At 45.8% G+C, this 24,666-nt stretch overlaps 1 protein-coding gene and 2 long non-coding RNA genes across 13 annotated transcripts in view; 2 read left to right on the top strand and 1 right to left on the bottom strand.

Annotated features, from left to right (window-relative positions):
* UBE4B (ubiquitination factor E4B) overlaps window positions 1-24,666 on the bottom strand; it is a 70,799-nt gene that overhangs the window by 13,003 nt on the left and 33,130 nt on the right. For 6 of the 11 annotated variants that reach the window (XM_083453733.1, XM_083453732.1, XM_083453731.1 and 3 more), the window contains 12 exons: window positions 22,865-23,269; window positions 20,121-20,240; window positions 14,845-14,986; window positions 13,969-14,069; window positions 13,758-13,872; window positions 11,941-12,024; window positions 8,000-8,056; window positions 7,718-7,834; window positions 6,964-7,062; window positions 4,922-5,035; window positions 2,328-2,526; window positions 488-626 (listed from right to left, as the gene is read on the bottom strand). In XM_083453733.1, coding sequence (XP_083309859.1) covers window positions 488-626; window positions 2,328-2,526; window positions 4,922-5,035; window positions 6,964-7,062; window positions 7,718-7,834; window positions 8,000-8,056; window positions 11,941-12,024; window positions 13,758-13,872; window positions 13,969-14,069; window positions 14,845-14,986; window positions 20,121-20,240; window positions 22,865-23,269 — 1,692 coding nt within the window. The remainder of the gene's footprint in view (window positions 1-487; window positions 627-2,327; window positions 2,527-4,921; window positions 5,036-6,963; window positions 7,063-7,717; window positions 7,835-7,999; window positions 8,057-11,940; window positions 12,025-13,757; window positions 13,873-13,968; window positions 14,070-14,844; window positions 14,987-20,120; window positions 20,241-22,864; window positions 23,270-24,666) is intronic. The other 5 variants (XM_083453729.1, XM_083453738.1, XM_083453737.1 and 2 more) reach the window with 1 other exon arrangement.
* Window positions 583-1,976, top strand: LOC310684020. Its single transcript, XR_014514659.1, has 2 exons — window positions 583-695; window positions 1,153-1,976. It is a non-coding gene; the product is annotated as an uncharacterized lncRNA (long non-coding RNA).
* LOC310684010 lies at window positions 2,533-6,460 on the top strand. The gene is made up of 2 exons (XR_014514649.1): window positions 2,533-4,228; window positions 4,601-6,460. It is a non-coding gene; the product is annotated as an uncharacterized lncRNA (long non-coding RNA).

Below are 24,666 nucleotides of genomic sequence, written 5' to 3' on the forward strand. Positions count from 1 at the left end.
GAGGCCATTGGTGGCCTACAGAGCTTTCTGGGAACTGGCACGGCTCTCCAAGCAGACAATGCCTGCAGAGCTTGAGATCATCGGCAGAAGACAGGCTCCCCGCTTCCCACAGCCATCTGGATCTACCAAGTCAGCCGCATGATGAGCCCCCATCTGCATTCACAACCTCTCTGCCACACATCAGCCAGCTCAGAGCTCTGTGGCTAACAAAAAACTGAAGGGACTCAAAGAAGGCAGGAGAAACTGGCAGACCATTATCAAAAGTGCTTTGGAGTATGGAGGTGCCTGATTTATTTTATTTTTGTTTATTTAATAAAATCTTTTCACTGTTTGATCGTAAAACAAAAACCCTCAAAGCAGTTTGCAGCAAAATTTAAGTAATGAGATTATCGGCAAAAACAAACGAAAGCATTCAGAAAGTAATTGAAATCGACAACAGCTAAGAACCAGATTTAGAAAATGTCAACGTTCTACATGTCTTCCTCACCTGTTGAGCTCCCGGATGGCCCTCAGTCGGCGGATGTATCGACGGCAGCTTGGCAAGATAGACAGGTGATGGGCATGGAGGGTCAGGAAGAAGCACTCCGTTGGAAATTTCGGCTCAGAAAAGAGGGACTGATCCCTAGCTGGGGAAAGGAGAAGGAACAGGATAGAATTGAGAAGTTAGGGTTCATTCAGACATGGGAAATATTACTGTATTTTTCATTCTATAGGACGCACCCAGCCATAAGACACACCTAGTTTTAGAGGGGGAGAACAAGAAAAAAAATTCTCTTCCTCTCTGCGCAGCGCCCCTTTAGCGAAGCGCAGGAGAAATGGAGCCCCTTCCATTTCTCCTCCTGCTTCGCTGAAGGTGCTTTGTGCAGCTTTCCCTCTCTGCGCAGCGCCTCTTCAGCACTGAAAAGGCGCTGCGCAGCTCTCCCTCTCTGTGCAGCACCTCTCCAGTGAAGCGAAGCCAGGAGAGCAAGAGGGATCAGTGCGCACTGACCCCTCTCGCTCTCCTGGCTTCAGCCCTCCCGCTGCACTCCGGAGGCTTCGTGTTGCTTTTGCTGAAGCCATGGAGTCTGCATTCGCTCCATAAGACGTACACACATTTCCCCTTAATTTTTGGAGGGGAAAAAGTGTGTCTTATAGAGCGAAAACTACGGTAAGTTAAGCTTTCCTGATTATCGTACTAGAGCTTCCGTCCCAGTTTCTCCTTTCATGCCTGTTACATTTTGGACCGATACACTGGCATGCTGGACTAAATTCCATTCACATTAGTGGGCATGGTGTGGCACAACAACAAAAGTTGCTGGGCAACGTTGCTAAAAGGTTATGCTTTTAAAGCTATTATCTCCGTAAGTTATACAGTGGTACCTCGGGTTACAGACGCTTCAGGTCACAGACTCCGCTAACCCTGAAGTAGTACCTCGGGTTAAGAACTTTGTTTCAGGATGAGAACAGAAATTGCGCGGCAGCAGCGGGAGGCCCCATTAGCTAAAGTGGTACTGCAGGTTAAGAACAGACCTCCAGAACGAATGAAGTTCTTAACCCGAGGTACCACTGTACAGCACCTATGTATTGACTGTGTTGATGCTGACACTGTCTGAACAGCAGATAGATATAGCTGATACTGGTGCAGAAAGTGGAGAATGGGAGAACAGGGGAATCACCATGCAGCATGGAATATTCTCCCCATGTAGCAACATACAGAAATTGCCTAAAGCCAAGCTCGGGAACATGTGGCCCTTCAGATGTCATTGGGCCATGGCACCCAGCATCTCTGACTCTTAGCAATGCTGGCTAGGGAGGATGAGAATTGGAGTCCGGCAACATCTGGAAGCTTGAAGGTTCCACATCCTTGCAGAAAGGAATCTTATAAATGAAGTAACTGCTATCTGCCATGACAAATGGCCTGATTCTCATTTGCTTTATTAAGTTTTAGCCTCCAGTGGTGGCTCACTTCCCGGATGCAACTGTTAACTGGGGGGGGGGGGGGCATCCTTCTTCTTAAACATGTTTCTAGACCTTAAGGCTGCAAAGCTAAGATGTGAAAAGTGTGCATGGGACCAACACAGAGTGAAATCTCAATGCCAGGGGTCAAGCAAGAGGTTCTAGATACCTCTGTCTGTTCCACAGACTACTGGAAATTCAAATGGCCAACACATTAAAAACAATAGTTAATTTCAAAGGTCCCACAACTCTATTTTCCTTAAAGCACAAGCTAGCTAGCTTGGAGCAGAACTTATAAACACACAGCCCAAATATAATAACCCACAGATTTGTTTTTGCACATCTGCAAAGGAACAAAAAGGTGGAGACAACAGCAGCCATCCGTAACTCACACAGCTCAACCATCCAGCTGCCAACATCCTCCATGGTAGCTTTCACTCGCGTCTCATCCGCTGGGAGTACAATGCGACACCGAGGATGGAAGATGTAGGAGGGGTCAACCGTCTCAAGCTTGATCTTCGTGCTCAGCTGCTGAAGCACCCACAGGAAGTTGAGCATAAAGCCGTCTGTAGAGACCAATCTGTCATCTGTCTGCAAGTCCAGGAGAAAGGGAACAGAGTGCTATCTAAGAACTGGAACTTCAGGGAGACAGCCCCGTATCTGAAGCTCGGCTCAAGGGTATCCGAAGGACAGCCTTCCCACTTGTGAACCTGTCTACGTAGATCGGGGGGGTTGGTGGAACCCTTTTAAGTCCAAGGGCCGCATTTCCTTCTGGGCAACCTTTTTAGGGGCCACATGCTACTGGTGCACAAGGCCAGAGACAAAAGTGGGTGGGGTAATTAATGCAACTATTACCTTTGTACAGTAGGCAAGCTTCTACACACACTCACACATCTGTCTTTATCCTCCACCCAGGCAAGCAAGAGGCATTATCAGAGCTCAAGGATGAATTCCAGACAGGCACAAGCACTCAAGGAAGGTGTGAAGAACGGGTGGCAAAAGGGTGAGTTCTAAAGGCCAAACAAGAGGCCTGGAAAGCCACATGCGGCCCCTAGGCACAAGGTTCCCCCACCTCTAATTTAGAGCATCGCAAGAGGGTTTGCTCTGAGTACTGCTGGCAGTGTGCCTTTGGAATTACCCTCCCCAGAACTGTTTGCCTAGCGCCTACAGAGCTCTCAGCTGCTAAGCCATAGAGTTTACCTTGACCGCCCCCTAGCTGGCCTGAAAAAAGCCACCATCCCTCCCAGCTTCATTTCCCCCACTTGCATATTTTATAGGCTCATAAATATACACTGCACAATAAACTAAGTATCTAGGCAGGGAGAATTAACACATCTCTAAAGCAGCAGAAAAAGACTTGACACCTGGACAGCGATACACCATGGACTGAGCTACACATCAGAAAAGTCCTGTGTAAGCAAAAGGCGTTTGAAAAATGCAAGTAGAAATGATGATTGTTTACAATTAATAGGCAAGAAATTAAACAATCTAGGCTGGAACATAATATTTTATCATCAAAATCATCACAATCACCATCATTTTATCATCATCCTGCCTGACAGGTGGCTTACAGCTAAAATAGAAACAGATAAAACTTTTTTTTTGGGGGGGGGGACCAACCATTAAAAAATAATTAAACACTAAACCCCCTATTTCTTGCAGAAGACAAATGCTATGTGGCACACTTAACAGTGCCTCTTTGGCTGAACATAAAGATCGGGCAGTTATATAATGTGCGGGGATTATACTGATTTACCTGTTGAGAGGATTATAACTAGACAATGCACATTAAGTGCTTACAACACTTAAAAGCCCAAGATAAAAATATTATTCTCTTCCCAGAACCTGCTTTTATTTATGTAAATATTCTGAAGGCACTTTTTCAGCCCTGTTTGTGCCCCCCCCCTAAAACCCATGGCCCTCAAGTCTAACACTGCAAGATACAATTTAGCCAGTTAGATGCAAACAGACTTTTTTTATAAATTACAACAACAGAAGTAAAACAAAATTCAAGGAACAGCCAGCAAAAAAAGAAAAGGGGAAATTGTATGTTTAAAAACTGCTGTTTCAGTTGCAATAGCTTCTGCTCTGATTCGTATGGAGTATTTAAAAGCTGCAAACTTTTAAATTTTAAAAGCTGCAAGATTAATGGGCATGGGGCAGGGTGCAAGCAAAATTACAATTAAAATGTCATGACTTGCTGGTTATTGACAAGTCAAGGCTCCAGCACTGATTGTCAAAGCAAGTAACACTCCCACTTCCTCAAAGGGAAACAAAAGTGGCTCACTAACAGGTAGCAGAGGGGACGCGGGTGGCGCTGTGGGTAAAAGCCTCAGTGCCTAGGGCTTGCCGATCGAAAGGTCGGCGGTTCGAATCCCCGCGGCGGGGTGCGCTCCCTTTGTTCGGTCCCAGCGCCTGCCAACCTAGCAGTTCAAAAGCACCCCTGGGTGCAAGTAGATAAATAGGGACCGCTTACTAGCGGGAAGGTAAACGGCGTTTCCATGTGCGGCTCTGGCTCGCCAGAGCAGCGATGTCACGCTGGCCACGTGACCCGGAAGTGTCTCTGGACAGCGCTGGCCCCCGGCCTCTTGAGTGAGATGGGCGCACAACCCTAGATTCTGTCAAGACTGGCCCGTACGGGCAGGGGTACCTTTACCTTTACCAGGTAGCAGAGGACATCCTGGGATGTCAGGAGGGGCAGGGCATAAGCAACAGAAACATGAGAGGTGGAAATCAAAGACTGCTGGCTGATATCCTTATGCAGAGCAGACGGACAAGCATAGCGATGCAAGGGCTGACAATATAAAACTGAGGACTAGAGGCTTGGTTGCAGGAAGGTCAATGCAGAGGGTGGGTGAGGGTGCTCCTGGCAACAGAAGAGACAGCTGAGTTTACAATTTCAAGTTGATCAAAGAGGGGAGAGGAAGACACAATAAATGTGCTAACAGGCTTTCACGACCAATCTGGACTGCGGGCACAACTTCACCTGCATCTGGGCCTTCTTCATGTTGGCGTTGACCATGGCTGCCATGTAGCTGAGAGCTGCCTCTCGGGTTTCTCCGTTGAGTAACACACTATGCAGGATCTTAAACAGCTCTTGCTGAAGATTTTTACAAAAGGAAAGTCAGAAGCAAGTTAACCGAGCAACTGCAGCTTACAATGTCAGGTTTCACTGAGAAACAGCTGTGTAGCACAGCCTTGGTGACACTCTCTGGATGTCTTGGGCTCCCATCAGCCCCAGCCAGCATGGCTAGCAGTCAGGGATGATGGGATCTGTAGTCCTCAAAACACCAGGTGGGCACAAGGCTGGTGCAGAGAAAGGTCACATTCACACCATACATTTAAAGCTATATGATACCATTTTAAACAGCTGTGGCTTCCTCCAAAAGAATTTTGGGAGCTGTGGTCTGTTAAGGGTGCTAAAGAGCTACAATTCCTACAATGGCTTAACAGTCAATCCCTCTTCACAGCGAATTCTGGGAACTGTAGCTCTGTCCGGGCAACAGGGGTCTCCTAACAACTCTCAGAACCCTTAAAAAACTACAGCTCCCAGAATTCCTTGGGGTGGCGGCCAAGTGGTATCATAGTGCTTTAAAAGTATGGTGTTAATGTGGCCAGGGTCTTAGCATTGTTGGAAACTTCGGTTACACAGCAGCTGTAGTCTTTATTCCCCTAATGCTTCTAGATTTTAAGTTGACCTTGCAGATACTGATCAAAAGTAAGGCTTGTATCCAACTCAGAGTAGACCCATTTAAATAAAAGGGTATAAGTTAGTTTTGTCCTTCAGTGGGTCTGCTCTGAGTATGGCTAGAACTGGATTCAACCCTAAAGCTACAACTTTTAACTAATCAGTTAAAAGTAATTTAAAAAAAATTAAGTGACTACACTTAGGCCCATAATTAATCAGGCAACACATTTAAAAATGTGAAGTTTCTACAATATATATTAAATAAATAAATAAATATGCAGACTGCAGCAGTCATCTGAGAAGATTAATTCCCCCTTCGCTCTCAGGAACAGGAAATAACACCTGTTGCAGCAGGAATCATCTAAGCACCAAAAGCGGTATGCAGCAATGTTTTACTCAGAGTTGACTTACTGAAATCAATGGACCTAACTGGGTCATGTTTATTCATTTCATTAGGTCTGCTCTGAGTCAAATGTTGCTGAATACCACTCCAAGGATTGTGACCAGCTTTTTATTATTCTACTGATTTGTTTCATAAAATTTATACACCTCTTGATTTAGGTTGTGTGTTTTTTTACAAAGCGGTTTACAAAAAAAAAAGTTTAAATGATAAAATCAGTGCTTTTTGGGGGGGAGGGCGCAGGAGTACGCATACATACCCCTAAACATTTTGTGAATCTTTGTACTTTTGTCCATTTACTGAATGTATTTTTCCTGATTTGAACTATAAAATGGTGATTTTCTTGAGTCAAAAATGAGAGTACCCCTAAACATTTTTTAAGAAAAAAGAAGCATTGGATAAAACTATCCATAAGAATTAACAACAACATTCAAAAAGTTAAAATAAGAATAAACTAAGAACAGATTAAAACTTGCAACGACTTTCTAAATACAGCGGTACCTCGGAAGTCGAACGGAATCCATTCCGGAAGTCTCTTTGACTTCCAAAACCAAGACACGGCTTCCGATTGGCTGCAGGAAGCTCCAATCAGAAGCTGTACCGGACGTTCGCAAGCCGGAACATGTTTGCAAGCCGGAACACTCACTTCCGGATTTGCAGTATTCGGGAGCCAAAATGTTCAACTTGCAAGGTGTTCGGGATCCAAGGTACGACTGTAGCAGAGTAGGCTTGCTTTTAAGCAGGCGCCAAAAAAGTGTACAGTAAAGGCGCCTGTTTGATGTCAAGGGTAGACTCACTGCGATGAATAGGACCTAGGTTAGTCATGTCCATTCATTTCAGTGAGTCTGCTCTGAGTATGGTTGATGCTGACTGACAGGCTTAGCAAAAACATTTTCTCAAACAAGATAAAAAGCAGCCAATTCCTCTTCAGCACACCTACCCTTGCGGATTCCAGGTAATGCTGCAAAGACTGGCTAACCACCCTGGTGTTTTCAAGGGTAATGGCAGGTCCAGAGAAATATTTTTCGACCACTCTAGGCTGCAAGGAGGAAAGGGGGGGGGGGAGAGTCAACGAACAACACAGGTATGTTTTATTTAAAAGATTTGTAAAGACCATGTTTATGGGCAGAATCAATTTCAAGGCAGCTTATGATATAGAAATGCAATAAATAATTAGTGATATACAGCATGGTTAATATCCGGTAAAATTAGACTAACACCCAACAAGCCCAGAATTAAGTAAACTAAAAACCATGGTTTGCATCTAATGCTAGTCCTACTCTGAGCAGATCTTCTGAAATGAATGAACATAATTAGCTTAGGTCCATTAGTTTCAATGAGTTTATTCTATGTAGGACTTAGTTGGATACAACTCTATCACTCTTGCCATAAAGCCAAAAAACACAAACTGGAGCAATAGCCAGTGAGAACCAACGCGTTTTAAGGCCTCTCCTGAATGCTTGTGGTGATAAGGGTTGGTGAACTCCCAACAGAAATTTATTCCAGAGGTGTGGGGCCAGTACAAAAAAGGCCTTGTCCTGCATGCCTGCCGACCTAACAGCCCTCTGCAGTGGGTGCATAAGAGGTTGCAAAAGGAGGGAGAGGCTTTTAAGGTAGACCACAGCAGACTAGACAAAACTTATTTGCTGTAGCAGAAGATCTTTTTGATTTGGTCTCATTCACTCATCACTTACATCATCTTCAGCAAAGACAGAGAGACTGAAGAAAGCCCCGAGGTAAGAGAGTCTTTGCAGTTCCCGACCTGTCCCGGGGCTCAGAGACTTCGGCAGCCACAAAGGCAAAGACACAACCTGTGGGTACAAGAGGGTGACAGGGAAATGACTGGCATGTGGGCTGGAAGCTTCTAAATTGTTCTGCTGCCTGTCTGATCGCCCCTTGCTAGAATCTGATGGATGCTGAGCACTGGAAACCAGCATTAACTCAAAAGGAATTGTAAGAAGAGGTTTTCCACTTACCAAACTGCACACGGGGTGAGATTTCCCAAACTTGATTTCACATAGTTCACCTAAAGCCTGAAAAACAGAAACAAAAATAAATGAGAGAAACAAAATGACCCAAGGACATTTCTACACAGGTTCTTTGGCTGACTAATGGGGAAAAAGAACCACATGTTGGATGGAGGGCTCTTAAAAGAGTTGTTATGTCAGCTATGTGTGACCTCCTGGTTCAAAATACCAGCTGCCAGAACCTTGGGAGAGGGACTCTAGTCTTCATGCCCCTGTGAGTGGGCTTTCCAAGAGGCTCCTAGCTAGCCACAGAGGGAAATAGGATGCTGGACTGGATGGCTTAAGAGCTTAACCTGGAGAGTTGCTTGGGAGTATGTACAGTCATGTCTCAGAAGTTATCAGAGGTAGATCAACAGCTCCTATGACCTATAAGCAGTATGAAGACTCTGAATTGTCTAGTCCAGGGGTCTGCAACCCGTGGCTCTGGAGCCGCATGTGGCTCTTTTACACCTTTGCCGCGGCTCCGGGGCGGATACTAGCGAGGGGAGGAGGCGCATTGTGTGCCCCGACACTCCCCACTGTGGCGGGCTCTGTACTGGCTGTGACGTCGCATGGGGGCGGTGCGTACATTAGTCACACACCGTCCCGACGTCACCTTCCCGCCCGCCCGCCCGCCCGCTACATTGTAAGGGGCATGTACGATGGTCACTGCATTGAAAGGGGGCATGAACGCTGGTCACTGTTTTGCAGGGGAGTGAAGAACACACACAAAAAGGTAACTTGTTAATTTAACGTTTATTTCTATGAGGAGGAGTAATTCTGAGAGGTCAAACAAAGAAATAATTTTAAAAAGTGACAAAAAGTTATTTTTATAATGACGAGTTTTGCGGCTCCCAGGTTTTTTTTCTTCGCAAACGGGTCCAAGTGGCTCTTTTTGTCTTAAAGGTTGCAGACCCCTGGTCTAGTCCTCGTATATTTATGCTGGGGACCTGACCTCCCACTCAGCATAAGAATGTAAGAAGAGCCTGCTGGATCAGGCCAATGGCCCATCTAGCCGGCCACCCAGATGTCTGTAGGAAATCTACAAGCAGGGCCCAAGCAAAGAGCACTTCCCCTTCCCGTGGCTCCCAGCAATTGGTATTCAGACACATTACTGCCTCTTGGCCATGAAGGCAGAGCAGAGCCATCATAGCAGGACATCCAGAGAACTCCAGATTTTCCAACTCAAACAACAGCTGGAGCACACAAGCTCCAGGTCTAGATTTCTGAGCCAGGCCACAACAGTTTCCCTCCCCAATTTAAGTTGGAAGCAAGTTCTTACAAGGGACGAAAGGACAGCCTGCCAACTCTAAACCAGGAGTGGGGAACCTGTGCCCCCACCAACTCCCAAGAGCTTCAGGTAGCACAGCCTACAGTCAGAGATGATATGAATTATATGGCTAACCTGATCCAAAACACTCACCCACCCCACTCACACATGAAAACAAAGACCACCACAGCCAACCACAAATGAATAACCACACTCTAGGCCAACCCCAACCTCTCTCACCACCAAAAGAACACAAGTGAACAGCAAAGAACCTGCACAAGCAACGCTGACACCAAAGCCTACATATAGTAAGTAAAATAGAAACATCGCCACCCGACCCCCCCATCTCCCCCCCCACCTCTTTCCCCCTTTTCTTCCTAATGTCTCAACAAATGAAACTGATTTGTAAAAATCTTACATGGGGAAAAAAATATGAGAGAGAGACATTGCACAGACTTTTGTAAATCAAGAAAATCTTTAATAATAATAAAAAGAGATGATACGAGTTGAAGTTCAGGAACATTGAGGGGGGCACAGGCCTTGCCTTTAATAGCTTTTTAGTCTGCCCTTGAAAACAAAAATCCTTCCTCTGGTCAGTTTACACAACATCGCTCAATGAAAACACAAGTAGCAAGGAGGAGAAAAGCCAGTACAGATCAATTAAGGGCTAATTGTTCTTTAAAAGGTTTGGGGTGATAACCTGGCAGAGAAGAAGTTTAACGCTCTCAGGTCTGTCTCTCTGGGAGAGAGCCTTGCGCAGGCAGAGGGGACATCACCAGCAAGGTCCTGTCTGCCCCTCGCCACTCCTAATGCAATGGACGCATCACACACACTTACACTTCAGCATAAGGGACAAAAATGCATTCCATTTATCCACATCTCTCCCATTCAGGTCAAAATCTCTACCAAATTCAACTTATGGTTCATCTCCTTTTTGCTCATAAGAAGTTAAAATGGGCACCGCAGGGAGAGAACACATTGCATTTCTCAAGCCATCAGTCAAGTTCTTCCCATCTCTGCTGCCTAGCCAAGTGGCTGGCAAACTCCAAAACGACCAGGCAAGGGTTAAGCAGCGCTTGGGGAAAATAGATCTATTGTTCTCAGTGTACCAAGGGCCCCTTTTGTCTTGCAATTTGAGAGCAGAAAGTCGTTGGATGATGTCGAGAACCCATGACAAAAAGAACTTTCATCTACATCCTCCCAGTGGGTCTGGCAGGCAGGACAGAATGAAATCGAAGGAAATTCAGAAGGACAATGTGCCACACATCCCGGATGTGTTATAGCACAACATATATACTCCTTTTTTAACTCTCTCCAGCACTATCATTCCAAAGACACGAGGTTAGGGAATACTATAACTGCTGCCACTGTCACTACTTGTGGATACAGGCAGCCCCCCTTACACGGGGGTTATGTTCCGAGGCACCATGCACGTCAGAAAGATCATGTAGAATTGAAACCCACTGAAAAAGCCTGCAAACACCCTGTTCCACCCTTTTAGTGGCATTTCAGCGACCTCTTTATGACGTTTCCGGGTTTGTTGCGATGCATGTTAGCTCTCTCCATTAATTTCAATGAGTCTACACTTGGGTGAGACTAACCCTGATCTAGAGTCTTGTTATTTAATAAGCAAATAATAAAATCCATAGTCTTAACTGCTATGCTACACCACCTCTTGCGTATATACATACACACAGTGGCTGATTCAAAATCGAAACGCTAATTTAAATAAAATACTGGCTTAAAAATCAAACACGACAAGATCCACAATAGAAATAGGAGCAGTTTCAACACTAGTAGCAGAGACATAAAATCAAAACCATGGGAACGTCTGAATAAAATTGAATTCAAAAACGTCTGAATTAAATCGAAATCTCTGGCTGCCTAAATGCATCCATGCGAGACATATTGTCCAAATCAAGCCATGTTGCACAAGAGTGGAGCAAACAGACACAGCAATCACAGAGGGATCTTTTCTCTTTTTTAATCAAGAGTCTGCTCGGCTTCAAAGAGTCCCTGCTGCTCTCTGCAGGGACATTTCAGTTCTACTCCAAACAAAGCCTCTCTCCCATAAAGCAGACGGCCTGATTCCTATGCTAATCACACCCTACTAAACTTCCAGGTTCTCACTGAGCTGGTACACCTGTGGCAGAGATGCACTGCTTCAGACTGCAGGTGGGGATTGAATGATTCAGTGCTCCTACCAGGGTGGGGGCAGGAATACAAGTGAAGGGCTACGCTAGATCTTTATTCTTTGCATGCTAGTTCTCCATGTGCTGTACTTACGGAGGAACAGTCTATCATGTGATATCCCTCCCCATCCCTCCAACACTGCAGCATGAAGTGATGTGGCCCAGTCACAGGCTGACCACCTCCATCAGAGATAGGTGGGCAAGATACAGCCCTTGACCAAATTTCATATGGGTAGCAAAAAGAGAGGAAAAGGAGAGCGGCCAAAAATAGTCCCACCCACAAAAAATAACACCTTACAGAATGCAACCCTGGACAGGAAAATCATCATCATCACCATCATCATCAACAACATAGTTCATTGCCAGGAAAAATAGTCTATCTACCTGGTGCAGACTACCAGCAGATGGGAAGATTATGTACAGGGAGAAAACTGAGTAAGGCTACTCACCATTAGGGGGTATTTAAAATTGTCACTATCAAGGGAACACTCTTTCGAAGCCACAGCCAGGCCTTGTAAAATGGGGATAAATATCTGTTCAGAGAAGAAGGAAAAGGGAGAAAGAGAATCATGACTCTTGTACTTTCCACTTTAGCAGGCAAGGCTAATCTGTATTATTATGACATTATCAATTATGATGATGCTTTAAGTTTATATACCACCCTTCATCCGTAGATCTCAGGGTGGTTCACAACATAATGACTTTGCATTGCTTATTATCATTAACTTTAAATGGATGACTATTTAAGTTATGTATTGTATGAGTAGTATGTTAGGCTATGTATGTTTATTACGTTCTGTGCGGTCCTGTGGTCTTTTGACAAAGGGCTGCATATAAATTTCAACAAAATAAAAATGAATAATCAAGCCTGGTTTCCATGCAGCCCCTGGGTATGTATCAACTAGCTAGAACGAGGCTTACGGCATTATTATTATTACCACAATCATTATAATCATTGCTGTATTTGCAGATAACATTATTATACTGCAAACCAACTTAGATCTTTTACTGCAGTCAAGCAGTCTATACATTCCGTCAACTAAATAACAGACCACCCTTTCAACACAAGTTTTCAGGGCAGTGAACGCTTAACTAAAAAAGAAAACACAGTAATAAAACTATAAAACAACAATATTTCAAGAACAGTCAACAGCAGAATATAGTCACAAAACAAACAACAGCAAAATCATCCTGTTAACCCCCATAAGCCAAATGTAACAGCTGTGTTTCAGTAGGTGACAAAAAGATGTAAATGAGGGATTGAGCGTATCTCCAATGAGACGGAATAACAAAATGGGGGAGCCTTCACCAACTAGACCCTATCTATGACGGTCTCATGCACCAGTATGGTTTTTAGTGAAGTTCATATGCTTTTAAGGGCATGCTAATCATTATACCACTTAGTATGCAGCATCAGACTGCAATGGGGGGGGGGGGACTGACACTCTCTTGAAACTTGAGGTCCTTGTGCTCTTATTTCCTTCAAGCCCCTCCCTCAAAATTCACTTGACCAGAGCCAGGAATACTTTGGAACAACCCCTAGTCCTAACACCCCGTTGTAACTAAGTCAACATACATGCAATTTAAATATTTGCGCTCCTTCTTCCTTGCATGGCCATGCATTCATCCCACCTCCTCTTCTGTATTTCCTTGTATCTATTTTTAGACTGCAAGCTCTTTGAGGCAGGGCAGGGAGGGACACATCAAACTCGTTCTTTTGTAATGTGCCATGTACAATGATGGTGCAGCAGTATGGATAAAGAGACGTGAACAGAATCACCCTTCTGCATTTATTAGCACAACAGCTCGGCAAGGAAGTTTCGGCTCAAAGATTGTGATTGGGCCAGGAACACCCAGCCAGCTTTGCGCCTGAACGGGACTTTGCATTACACTCTCCCTATCTGAAAGTGCAACACACTAACCCCAACACCAGTGGAGCCAGTGTGGTGGTGTGGCGAGGCCAGGGTTCAAATCCTCAGTCATACAGCTGACTGGGTGATCTTGGACCAGTTCCTCATTCTCAGCCTAAGCTACCTCACAGGGTTGTTGTGATGATAAAATGGGGAGAACTATGCATGCTACGTTGGGCTCACTGGAGGAAAGGTGGGATATACTTGCAATTTTATCTATATGCACACATACACACGCATCTGTGAATTGCTGTAGGTTATGTGTATAATGGCCAAAGTGAACAAGGCCTCTGCACAGAGTTTGCGTTCCGTTATTTGGTATTGTTGCAAGTCACTAAAAACGACCGGTCACTTACCTGTTTGAACACCTCTTCATCCTGATGGGTCGTTCTCACCAGCTCTTGGATGAAGCCAAAAGGGAGATTCCTACAGAGCATGTACGGGACTAGCAACGACTGCTGCTGTAATGACCTTATGCACGAGAAGGAGGACATGGGGTGAAGATTGGGAGGAGAGGGGCTCACGAAAATACCACCCAACAGATGGCAACAAGTAGGCCCAACTCACCTCGGTTGCGTTAAGGATCCTTGGAGCACCAAAGCAGCATGGGAAATGCATTGAGATCGGATGTTGCTCAGTAACTGGCTCACCACCGGCTGGCTACACATCTAAGGGAATAAATGAAGTAGTGACTGCCAGCAATGCTGGGGCCCAGCCGCTGCAAACCCTAAAAGCAAAGTGGCACATTTCTTCCTAAAACCTTTTACCTCAGGGGTGGGGAACAGCTGTGGCCCTCCAGCTATTGCCAGACTGCAACCATCCCAAACCACTGGGCAACATAAAGGTGATTAAAAAACATCAGTAGTGTTACATTACTAATGTATTTGTGGAAATTGAAGGTAGATTTTCGTACATTATTTTTCCAGGCATCAAAAGTTTGCAATAAACTCATAACAGTATTTAATTATCTGGAGTGTATTGTTATTATTATATTATTATTATTTATTGAATTTATATACTGCCCTATACTCGGAAGTCCCAGGGCAGTTCACAGAACAAAATCAAAATATAAAATCACAAAATATATAATCAAAATAAAAACAATAACACAATCCCCCCCAAAAAAACCCCCACCACATTTTAAAAGGGCATAAGATGTCAATCAAATCATCCAAAGGCCTGGTTAAAAAAGGAGCCGGGTGCATGGCGCCTAAAGGTGTATAATGAATGTGCCAGGCGAACTTCCCTGGGGAGAGCATTCCACAGACAGGGTGCCACTGTGAAGAAGGCCCTGCTCTTTAGCAAAAAATGCTCAAACTTCTTCTCTGGGTTGTAGGGATCTGGAGTGGATATTGCACCTTAAAATTCCTTTCCCCTCCAAAAAAAAGAGAAGTAGAAGAAGCAAAAACTGATTGCAAAAAAGGATCCTTCTCCTCAACATACCTTTGGTGCTTTTCTCTCCTCTATCCCCACTCGGTCAAAACACTCAATGAGGTAGTTCAGCATCTCAGTTTCCTTGCATGTCTCGATGGTGAAGTGGTCGCTGCATGAGTCAGAAATGCTGGCTCCTCCAGAGCCTCCACCACTTTAAGGGAATAAAGGAAAGGATCATAAGCTAAGTGGCTGTAAAGCCACTTCTTTCCACAGCAGTCAGTGAAAGTTGGCTGTCCATAGAGGGAGAGCTGTGGCTTTGCACCACTTGCACAGAGAACTCTCCACAGAAGAGCGCAGACCCACAACACAAGTTGTTTACATCTGATAATTTTCCGCTCTGGTGGCAGTACTACTTAATTTTTTAAAAAGGTTTGCTGGTCCGCAAACAACCTGGCTCTGTCTCCATTCACAGAAACTTAGAATTGTAGAGATGGGACCCCAATTGTCATCTAGTCTAACCCCCTGCAATCCAGGAATATCAACTAAAGCACCCATACCAGATGGCCATCCAATCTCTGCTTAAAAACCTTCAAGGAACCAGAGTCCACCAACTCTTGAGGGAGTCTGTTCCTCTGTCCAACAGCTCTTGCTGTCAGAAAACGCTTCCTGATGTTCAGTTGGAATCTCCTTTCTAATATCCACTGATGACCATGTATTAGAAGTCATATCAGAACAGGGGCCTACACTCAAAAGGCACTGCTCCTTGTTGCAGTAGCAACAACTGATTCAATCCATATGAATCGTGCAATCGGCGTAGGCCTTTTCTAATATAGCAGGGATGGGGGACCCCCTTATCAGCCAGACAGCTACATTCCCTTCTGGGCAAATGTACTCAGGCTTTAGATACCAAGGAGACAGCCTTCCTGATCGGCCCCACAGAAGTGAGGCAGATCCTCAGTATCTTCTTGCACCTATATCAGGCACACAGGATAGCCAGTCTGCTCTGTGAAAAGCTGGTATATTACTCAGCATCATCATTCAGTGACAAAGCACATGCATTGCATACAGAAGGTCTCCAGGTAAGACTGAAATGCTGCTAATTAGTGTAGACAAGGGGTGAGGAACCCTTTTTCAGTTCAAGGGCCACATCCCCTTCTGGACAACCTTCTACTCCAGCACCCTGTTCTTACAGTATCCAATCACATGCCTTCAAGCAGGACCTGAGTGCAAGAGCTCTCTTTCCTCCTGTGGTCTCCATCAACTGGTATTTAGAAGCATTGCTGCCTTCACCTGTGGAGGCAGAGAATGGCCATCCTGGCAAGTAGCCACTGATAGCCCTCTCCTCCACGAATTTGTCTGATCCTCTTTTAAAGCCATCCAAGGCTGGTAGACATCGTTGCCTCCTTTGGCAGCGAGTTCCATAGTTTATAACTACGCACTGCATGAAGGACTTCCTTTTATCTGTCCTGACATTCGCCTTAAAGGAAAGGCATCCTTAATCTGAAAGACCCTAGAGCTACATTTAGATCACTTGCTGAGCAAACAGGGAAGCCTCCATCCTCAGTAACAACACACACACAGCAACACACACACACATTGTGGAGATAAAAGCAACCCTCTCTCTTAAGTAATCATATACCAGATGCCAAACACACCACCTACAGTCTCCAGAAGGCAGCTTATCATATAACATTTGCTTTACAGATTAAGAAAGGCTGATCGCTGTACACTTTGAAATCAGCCACAAGAGCTAGTTAAAATTCAGGCAGAATTACCATCACAGCACACCAAGGATATATGCATGTGTGGTGTGTACGTGTACACTCTCTCTCTCTCTCTCTCTCTCTAATTGCTGAGATAGATTTTCTGTTCTGTCTGCAGCCTTTATTAACACTTTTTTTTAAATGTGCTGGCTATTCTTTTTAAAAGATTATTTTATGCTGTTAGCCAAATTTCCCTGGTGGGAGGGAAGTGGAATAGCCCTTTTAAGTACACACATAAATAAAACTGGCCAGCATTAACATTTTGCAGTCAATCATCTGCAAAGCAACAGACAGGACATCCTCTTCTGATTCACAGGCTCCTCCCATCCTTAAACCAATTAATTAGCAGCTCCAGCCAAGGAACTCTTTCACACCTTCCATCATTAAACCTGCACGGTCACTTATGATTAGCATTTCCTTTACCTTGAAGACAACATCTCTCAGATATATATATAAATATATGCTGGCTAGGTAGGAATCATTCTGTCTGTTTATGCTTTTGAGCCATTAATAGCCTGCAAGGTCACCTTGCTTCCTAGGAGGAGGGTGCGCGTGTCAGTAGAATAGTATACCCCCTGCACACCTGGTTATACTGCAGGTGCAATGACAGGCACCTGCATTTTATCACAGCAACACACAATACGGCAAATTCCTGGTTTCTCAGGTGTGTGAAACAACCCTGGAAGGGTACATGTCTTAAAATGAAGGGAGGATGAGAGGTGCTGACTCTTAGTCAAATACAACAACATGCAAAAGTAGTCAGGGGACAAGCAAAGTATGACTACTTTGCAAGAGAGCGGGATTTTTATCACCTTTGTTAATGATAAAACTAATGATTTATATCCTCCTCTCCATTGTATGATGGTTTGGACATCTTAAAGTGAACTGCTCTTTTGCTAGATTTAATATATTCTGGTATGTGTTATGATTCACATATAAATTGGTATTTACCACGTTTGCCTGCTAAGGGGCATTCACATAACACTTGGTCTGTTGGGTTTTGTTTTGGGGGTTTTTTGGTTGGGGAGAGATTTGGTTTTGTTCAATTGGTCAGTTCATTTATTATAATGGTTCTGTGTATGCTTAAAAGGTAAAGGAACCCCTGGCCATTAAGTCCAGTCGCAGACGACTCTGGGATTGTGGCGCTCATCTCGCATTACTGACCGAGGGAGCTGGCGTTTGTCCACAGAGAGCTTCCGGGTCATGTGGCCAGGATGACTAAGACACTTCTGGCAAACCAGAGAAGCACACCGAAACGCCGTTTACCTTCCCGCCAGAGCAGTACCAATTTATCAACTTGCACTTTGACGTGCTTTCAAACTGCTAGGTTGGCAGGAGCAGGGACTGGGCAGCGGGAGCTCACCCGTCGCGGGGATTCGAACCGCCAACCTTCTGATCAGCAAGCCCTAGGCTCTGTGGTTTAGATCACAGCGCCACCCACGTCCCTGTGTATGCTTGGTGTAACGAAATTGCTTTATTCAACTTCCTCTGCTTATGTATTACTTATCCTTAAAAATCTACTAAGAATTATTCCAAATTAAAAACAGAAACAGCATGATGCTCCGTACTCTGACCCACAGTTCTTGCTGGAGGCGCCTCATCAGCACAGGATTCACTTCCACGTCTACACTGAGCAACTCCAGTTCAACTGACCCTCTTGAAGTACTTTAGGGTTCCTATATAGCCACCAAGGCCAGGTCACATGGGTACGGAGCACTGGAAGGAATCCAGCATTGCACCACTACCAATGTTCTGCTTCTGCTTGCCCAATGAAACAATCTGCTCCCCCTGCACACCGTTCTGAGGGCTTCCCTGATTCCCCACCCCAACCAACTAGGAGGGGGGGCACCAGGGATACATCCCCACGATGCTAGCAGATTATCAATGAACATGCTTCCACTAGCAGGGACCTAAGAGCCCTTAAAGTACAGTGGAGAGGTAGCAGCCCTCCTGCACAAATGGTTATGGTGTGTGTAAGGTGGGGAGGAAGAGGATTGTTACTTTCCACCTTTTCTCAAAGGAGATTGAGCTGGAGGACACACCTCTCCCAGCTCTCCAATTTATCATCACAGGTAGGTTAGGCTGAGATAGTGATTGGCCCAAGGTCACCCAGTGGGTTTCCTGGCTGAGTGGGGATTCAAACCCTGATTTCCCAGGTCTTAGCCCAGCACTACAACATGCTGGTTTCACAGTCTCGCCGGAGGGAAATGAACTCCTGCCTATGTATCTAATGCTATTCCAACTCAGAGCAGACTCAATTAAGCTAATTTCAGAGGGTCTGATGTGGATAGGTTTTGGTTGGTCACAACCCCTTAGTTTGCCAAGAGTTTGCAGTCTCCTGTCTGAAGACCCCAAGGGCCATCTAGTCCAGCCCCTTGCAATGCAGGAATCACAGCATGCAAATGAACAGCATCTTCTATATGGGGCTGTGGGAGGAAATAATATATTTCTGTACCCAAGGAGGCAACGGGACGCGGGTGGCGCTGTGGGTAAAACCTCAGTGCCTAGGACTTGCCGATCGCATGGTTGGTGGTTCGAATCCCCACGGCGGGGTGAGCTCCTGTCTTTCGGTCCCAGCTCCTGCCCACCTAGCAGTTCGGAAGTACCCCTAAGTGCAAGTAGATAAATAGGTACCGCTTTATAGCGGGAAGGAAAATGGCGTTTCCGTGTGCTGCGCTGGTGCTGGCTCGCCAGAGCAGCTTCGTCACGCTGGCCACGTGACCCGGAAGTGTCTCCGGACAGCGCTGGCCCCCGGCCTCTTAAGTGAGATGGGCGCACAACCCTAGAGTCGGACACGACTGGCCCGTACGGGCAGGGTACCTTTTAAGGAGGCAACAGCTATCCCTTTTGAATTTGGTGCTTTCCACTGTTGCACTGATTTCAGAAGTGGCTAGACACACTCGAGAGCAATTGGGACCTCCCAAGTGTTATCTGATTCCTGTCAAAAGCAGCATGACAAGGCAAGGCGCCAAATCCACAATGCGCAGAATTCAAGGCGCTCCCTTGCAGCTGTGTCTTAAATTGGGCATCATCTCAAGCTAGGAACCCGTTCAATCTGCCCTGCCTTGTGATATCATGTGATGGACAGAATGGGCATGGTTTGGCCCATAAGGACATAAGGAGGATTAAGTCCAGAGGTTGGAGGAACCCCACAACAGATTTAAACTCTCCTGTCCTGGCTCTACTGAACATTTCAGTAGTTACTGTTGGGAGATCTAAGCACCCTGGAACAAAAAGGTTCCAAGAATAGAAATTATAATCTCTTAATACACCTGGCTGGAAAGCAGAGGTTAAGGAGCCTGTTTCAAACATTGCTCTTCCCAGCCTCCTCACTACAAGGCAATCTTGGATAGCCCTTCCTCCTGGCATCAGAGGCTTGGAGGGGAGAAAACATGTTTAATGGGGATTGTTAAAACGTGAGCAAAACCATTCACAAGAAGTGTTATTATGGGAATGGAATTAGATGCAGTTGTATTTTTCTGGGGAGAGGGTGTTATGATATGGTAGGCAGAAAAGTAAAGGTAAACACATGTTAGTTTTAAGCACCCAAGCATTGGTTAGGTTGCACACTTTCTGGAATACCTGGACCCAAATTGGACACAAGAAAAATCATCCTCATCCTCGTCCTCATTTTCTTCATCAGAACTGTCCCCAGAAACATCAGAAACGGCAAGGAGGAGGGAGAAAGGGTTGTCGTACATACTATTCATAACAAAAGCAAATATGGACCAGTGAATATGAAAGAGAGAAGAGAGAAGGGTGAAAGGAAGGCCAAAAAAGAAAGGAGGGAAATATAAAGAGTAACTTGTTCTACCAACATAATATTCACCGCAAGCATGCAAGCATGCAGAAGCCACGGCAATGCTACTACAAGCAAAAGGTGATGGGTGCAACTAAGTCCTACTCATAGTAGACACACACTGAAATGAACAGACCTAAGTTAGTCGTGCCAATGAACTTTACTGGGTCTACTCTACAGATGCAACCCCAAAAAGTATTCAGGTCAATGAAAGCAAAGCAGTATCTGCTTTCTCCCCAAGTAAGAGAAGGGCTAGGTTTTATAAAGAAGAGTCTTTTGAGAAGAATTAAGATAGCAAATCACAAATGGAAGCCCTTCAGTTCTCTGGCTGACTTTTGTACATGGCCATACAACTAGGCCACAGTCCCCACTACCACTTATTCCAATAGGAATAGGAACTCCAGCATCTCGGGCAGAGGTTCTTGCATGCAAAGGACCCTCTCCTTATGCAAATCATGCCCTGCAGACTAGGGTGGTTTGGGTCTTCCTCATGACTATCTATGGCACTGCCTTACACCAGCTCCCCGGTCCATTTAGCTTGGCCTCAACCAGCATGGGGACTTGCAGATGCACTGGAATGCAGCAGCTATCATCAGCCCAGTTATGGTCTCTCCCCTAAACATACCGGTTCTAACTGGGCAACACAACCCCATAAACAAAATCAATGCCCTCCTGCTATCTGCTGGTCATCGAGCAGATCCCTTTCAGATGGAGCCATTGAAGCAGGTGACCTGCAGGTGCTGCTCAACTACATGCTGGCTGGGCGCTGATGGGAGCTGCAGTTCAGTGAGGGGCACAGAAGTTCCCCATACCTGCTATTAAGGGAGTGTGAAAGCAAACCTGACAAGTAGTGCAGCAGGCGTTAAAACAATCATAGCTGTCAATGAGAACAGGCTAGAAAACTCGCAACACAGTAAGTCTACTTGCTACAATGCATGAACTAATTTCAACACAGGGGATCTCTTCATCAAAGTAAGCAGGTAGAGAAGGATTTTATGGCATGGTGGCATCTAGATGATATTCTGCCTTGCACCAGAACACAGTTCAAGCAACCGCCCTTTAGTTTTCATGCATACACACACATAGTGTCCTGGGGTCCCCTTATGAAATCCCATGAGTTGTATCCATTTTTACCCAAACTTTAACACTGGACGCAACCCTATGCCTTGTAGCACCATCATTATATTGACGGCACCCAGATCCCTCTCCATCCCTAAACTGTCCTCTTCTCACCATTTAAGCACCCCCAACTGCCTCAGATGGATAAGAACCTAATAAGACCCTTCTGGGTCAGGCCAAAGGCCCATCCAGTCCAGCACCCTGTTCTCACAGTGGCCAAGCAGATGCCTCAGTGGGAAATCAGCAAGCAGGGCCTGAGAACAACAACACTCTCCCCTCCTGCAGTTTCCAGGAACTAGTATTCAGAAGCACTGCTTCCTCCAACTGTGGGGGCCGAGCATAGTCACCATGGCTTAGATGCTTAATCACAGTCTCAAGTCCATCCCTTACAGCAGCCAGGTCCCTCCTGCACCCAATGTGACTTTTATTTTTAAAGCTCTTCATCGAGCACACATAAAACTGACACAAGATTGGTTGCAACAGACCGTTAAAGCATCAAGGTAAGAGAAATAAAGATAACTGCCATAGATACAAAGAATGGCAGACCTAAAAGGTCTATGGGGCAACGTGCCATCAACATGCGACCATACTGTTTAAATTATTGCATTGCCTGTCTATATGGTACTGGGCCAAGTTTAAGGTATTACTTTTAGTTTATAATCCTCTAAGCAACGCAGGACCTGATGATTTTCTGCCGTGCCTTGTGCCACCTGGTTCCTGAGCTCAGCTGATGAGTTCCTGTGGGTCATATGGGAAAGGATCCGTAGGTAACAGGTCCTTCAGCGTGGTTGCACTAACGCTACAGAATTCTGGCAATTAGGGCAGGCACCTGCTTTCCTCTGTTTTAGACACTTTTATCTGTGTCTAACCTGTTGAAAACCTATCTTCCTATTACTCAGGTTGAATTGGCACTTTCAGTCTGCTGCTGAAATGATCTACACTGAATAATTTGCTTTATGCTTTCTCGTTCCGTTGCTGGTCTTTACCTTGTATGTACTCTTGTTTGCTGCCTGATTATTTTTACATTACACGGCTTATACATTCTGAAAGCAAGCATGTAGAAGTCAACAGGAAAGATCCATCTAGACAAGGAGATCAAGGTAGGGAAAGCACTCTTTTCTCAAAACAAGTTATCAAGCAAAGGTGGGCACGTTATCCCCAAATTTCGGGGGAATCAAGCACGTCACTATTTGTTCACCTTCTCTCCCCTGTAAGAAGCTGTGAACTTCACACACCCTATGCCAAAAGCTTTGTGGTTCAACAGGTGCCACTTACAGTCAGTGTATTAGCTTGCCTCAAGCACAATTAGGAACCAAAAAAAGCTTATTATGTTGTTAGCTGAGTTCTTCTGAAGTGCATCAAGTCACACCAACTCTGCACAGCACACATTAAAATGCAAACTCAATACCTAGACGGTGTCCTGCTCAGGAAAGAAGAATGTCTGCCAAGGGGCCCGGGCGAAGCAGGGAACAGAGGCAGGGCCATAGCTACGGGCCTAAGCCTGGGCAAACCAGCCCGCGTAGCTGGAGGACTGGCGCTTATAACAGGAGGAGTTGGAGAGCGGGAGAGGACGGAGGTGCTTGCCGAAGGTGGAGCGGGAGGAGCTGGGAAGGCCCAAGGATGAGCCACCATGTATGGGCGGTACCTCGGGGATGGGGGTTGGACTACCAGCGGGCCTGCTGGCACGACATGAGGGCTAGCAGAAATGGGAGGGGTGGGGGCAACCGGGCTGGCAGAAGAGGCCAGGAAGGAACCGGCTAAAGGTGCGCGGCTTGAGAGGCTGAAAAGAGGAGCTGGGCTGGTTCCATAGAGACTAAAGTCAACGAAAAGAGGGAGGAGGAGGAGGAGGAAGAAAGGAAGGAAAGAAAGAAAGAAAAGAGAGATAAATTGGGAGCTTAGAACACAGCAAAAAGGGAAGGTAATAAGATACAGAAACAGGCAAGGCAGCTCAACATTTCCCCTTCCAGTAGGATCCCATTTTATACCCATTTAACTTGTGTGATTTCCACTATATGAGTTGAAGGCACACGTGCTGAAATTGCAAAAGTTAAATACCAGCAAGGCAGAGAATTTTAAACCTTAGGGTTTCCTGGCGCATAAAGAGCTTTTCAGCACTGTGCCATAGATTTGGGGGGGGGGGGGGCAGCCAGCTTTGGGAGTGCTAGACATGCGCTCCCCCGCACCTGCTAACTATGGGGTGGTTCCAAGGGTTTAGGAATGTGTACCAAACCCCAGTGTAATAAGTGACCGTATTGTACTTTTCTCACCACAGGGGCTGATGCCTTACTTTGGCCTATAGAGTAGGGGTGTCTAACCCCGTTACTGTTGGGGCTCCAACTCCCAACAGCCAGGAATGATGGGAGTTGTAGTCCAGCAGCATCTAGAAGGACAAAGCTTCTGCAACTCTGCTATAAAGAGTCATCCATATATAAATCTGAAAACTACCGTATATACTTGAGTATAAGCTGACCCGAATATAAGCCGAGACACCTAATTTTACCACAAAAAACTGGGAAAACTCATTGACTTGAGTATAAGTCGGTTCACCGCACCACAAACCTGGTGGTGGAGGCAGCAGCAGAGAAAGAACAAGCAGCCCGAAAGGGCTGCTGTCAGGCTGCTCGTTCCTTCTCCTCCGCCGCCGACAGCAGCAAAGGTGGAGAAGGAGGAAAGAGCAACCCAAAAGGGCTCCTTTCGGGCCAGTCATCCCTCCACCGCTGCCTCTGCTACTCGCAAGAGCAGGCATAGGAGCCGTGCTTGTGGGAGGCACAGTGCAGCGCAGTGCATCTCCCAACCGTGGCTCCTGTGCCTGCCCTTGTGAGAGGCGGGCGGCGGCGGGACCAGCAGTGAGAAAGAGCTCCTTTCGGGCCACTCGTCCCGCCGCCGCCCCTCCTCACTAGAGTATAAGCCGAGGGGGGCTTTTTCAGCATAAAAGATGTGCTGAAAATGTTGGCTTGTACTCGAATATATACGGTAAATGCATGTTCAAGTTAAGAGGTAGCTGCCATTTGCAGGTTAATTTCCCCACGGGAGCACACACATTCTGGCATCCCAGTAATCTCTGCCTTTGTTTAACAGAAAGAGCTCCCACAAGTTTCTAGCTCTCATTAGTGCTCAAAAAAGTCGAATGACAGGGGGAGAAAAGAAATGACAGAGAGGTTCTGCTCAGCGGACAGTTATCATACAAGAAGTGGCCAGGTTTCCTATGGC

This window comes from Podarcis tiliguerta (assembly GCF_965153285.1).
Source record: "Podarcis tiliguerta genome assembly, chromosome: 8".
In the NCBI taxonomy this organism is placed as follows: Eukaryota; Metazoa; Chordata; class Lepidosauria; order Squamata; family Lacertidae; genus Podarcis; species Podarcis tiliguerta.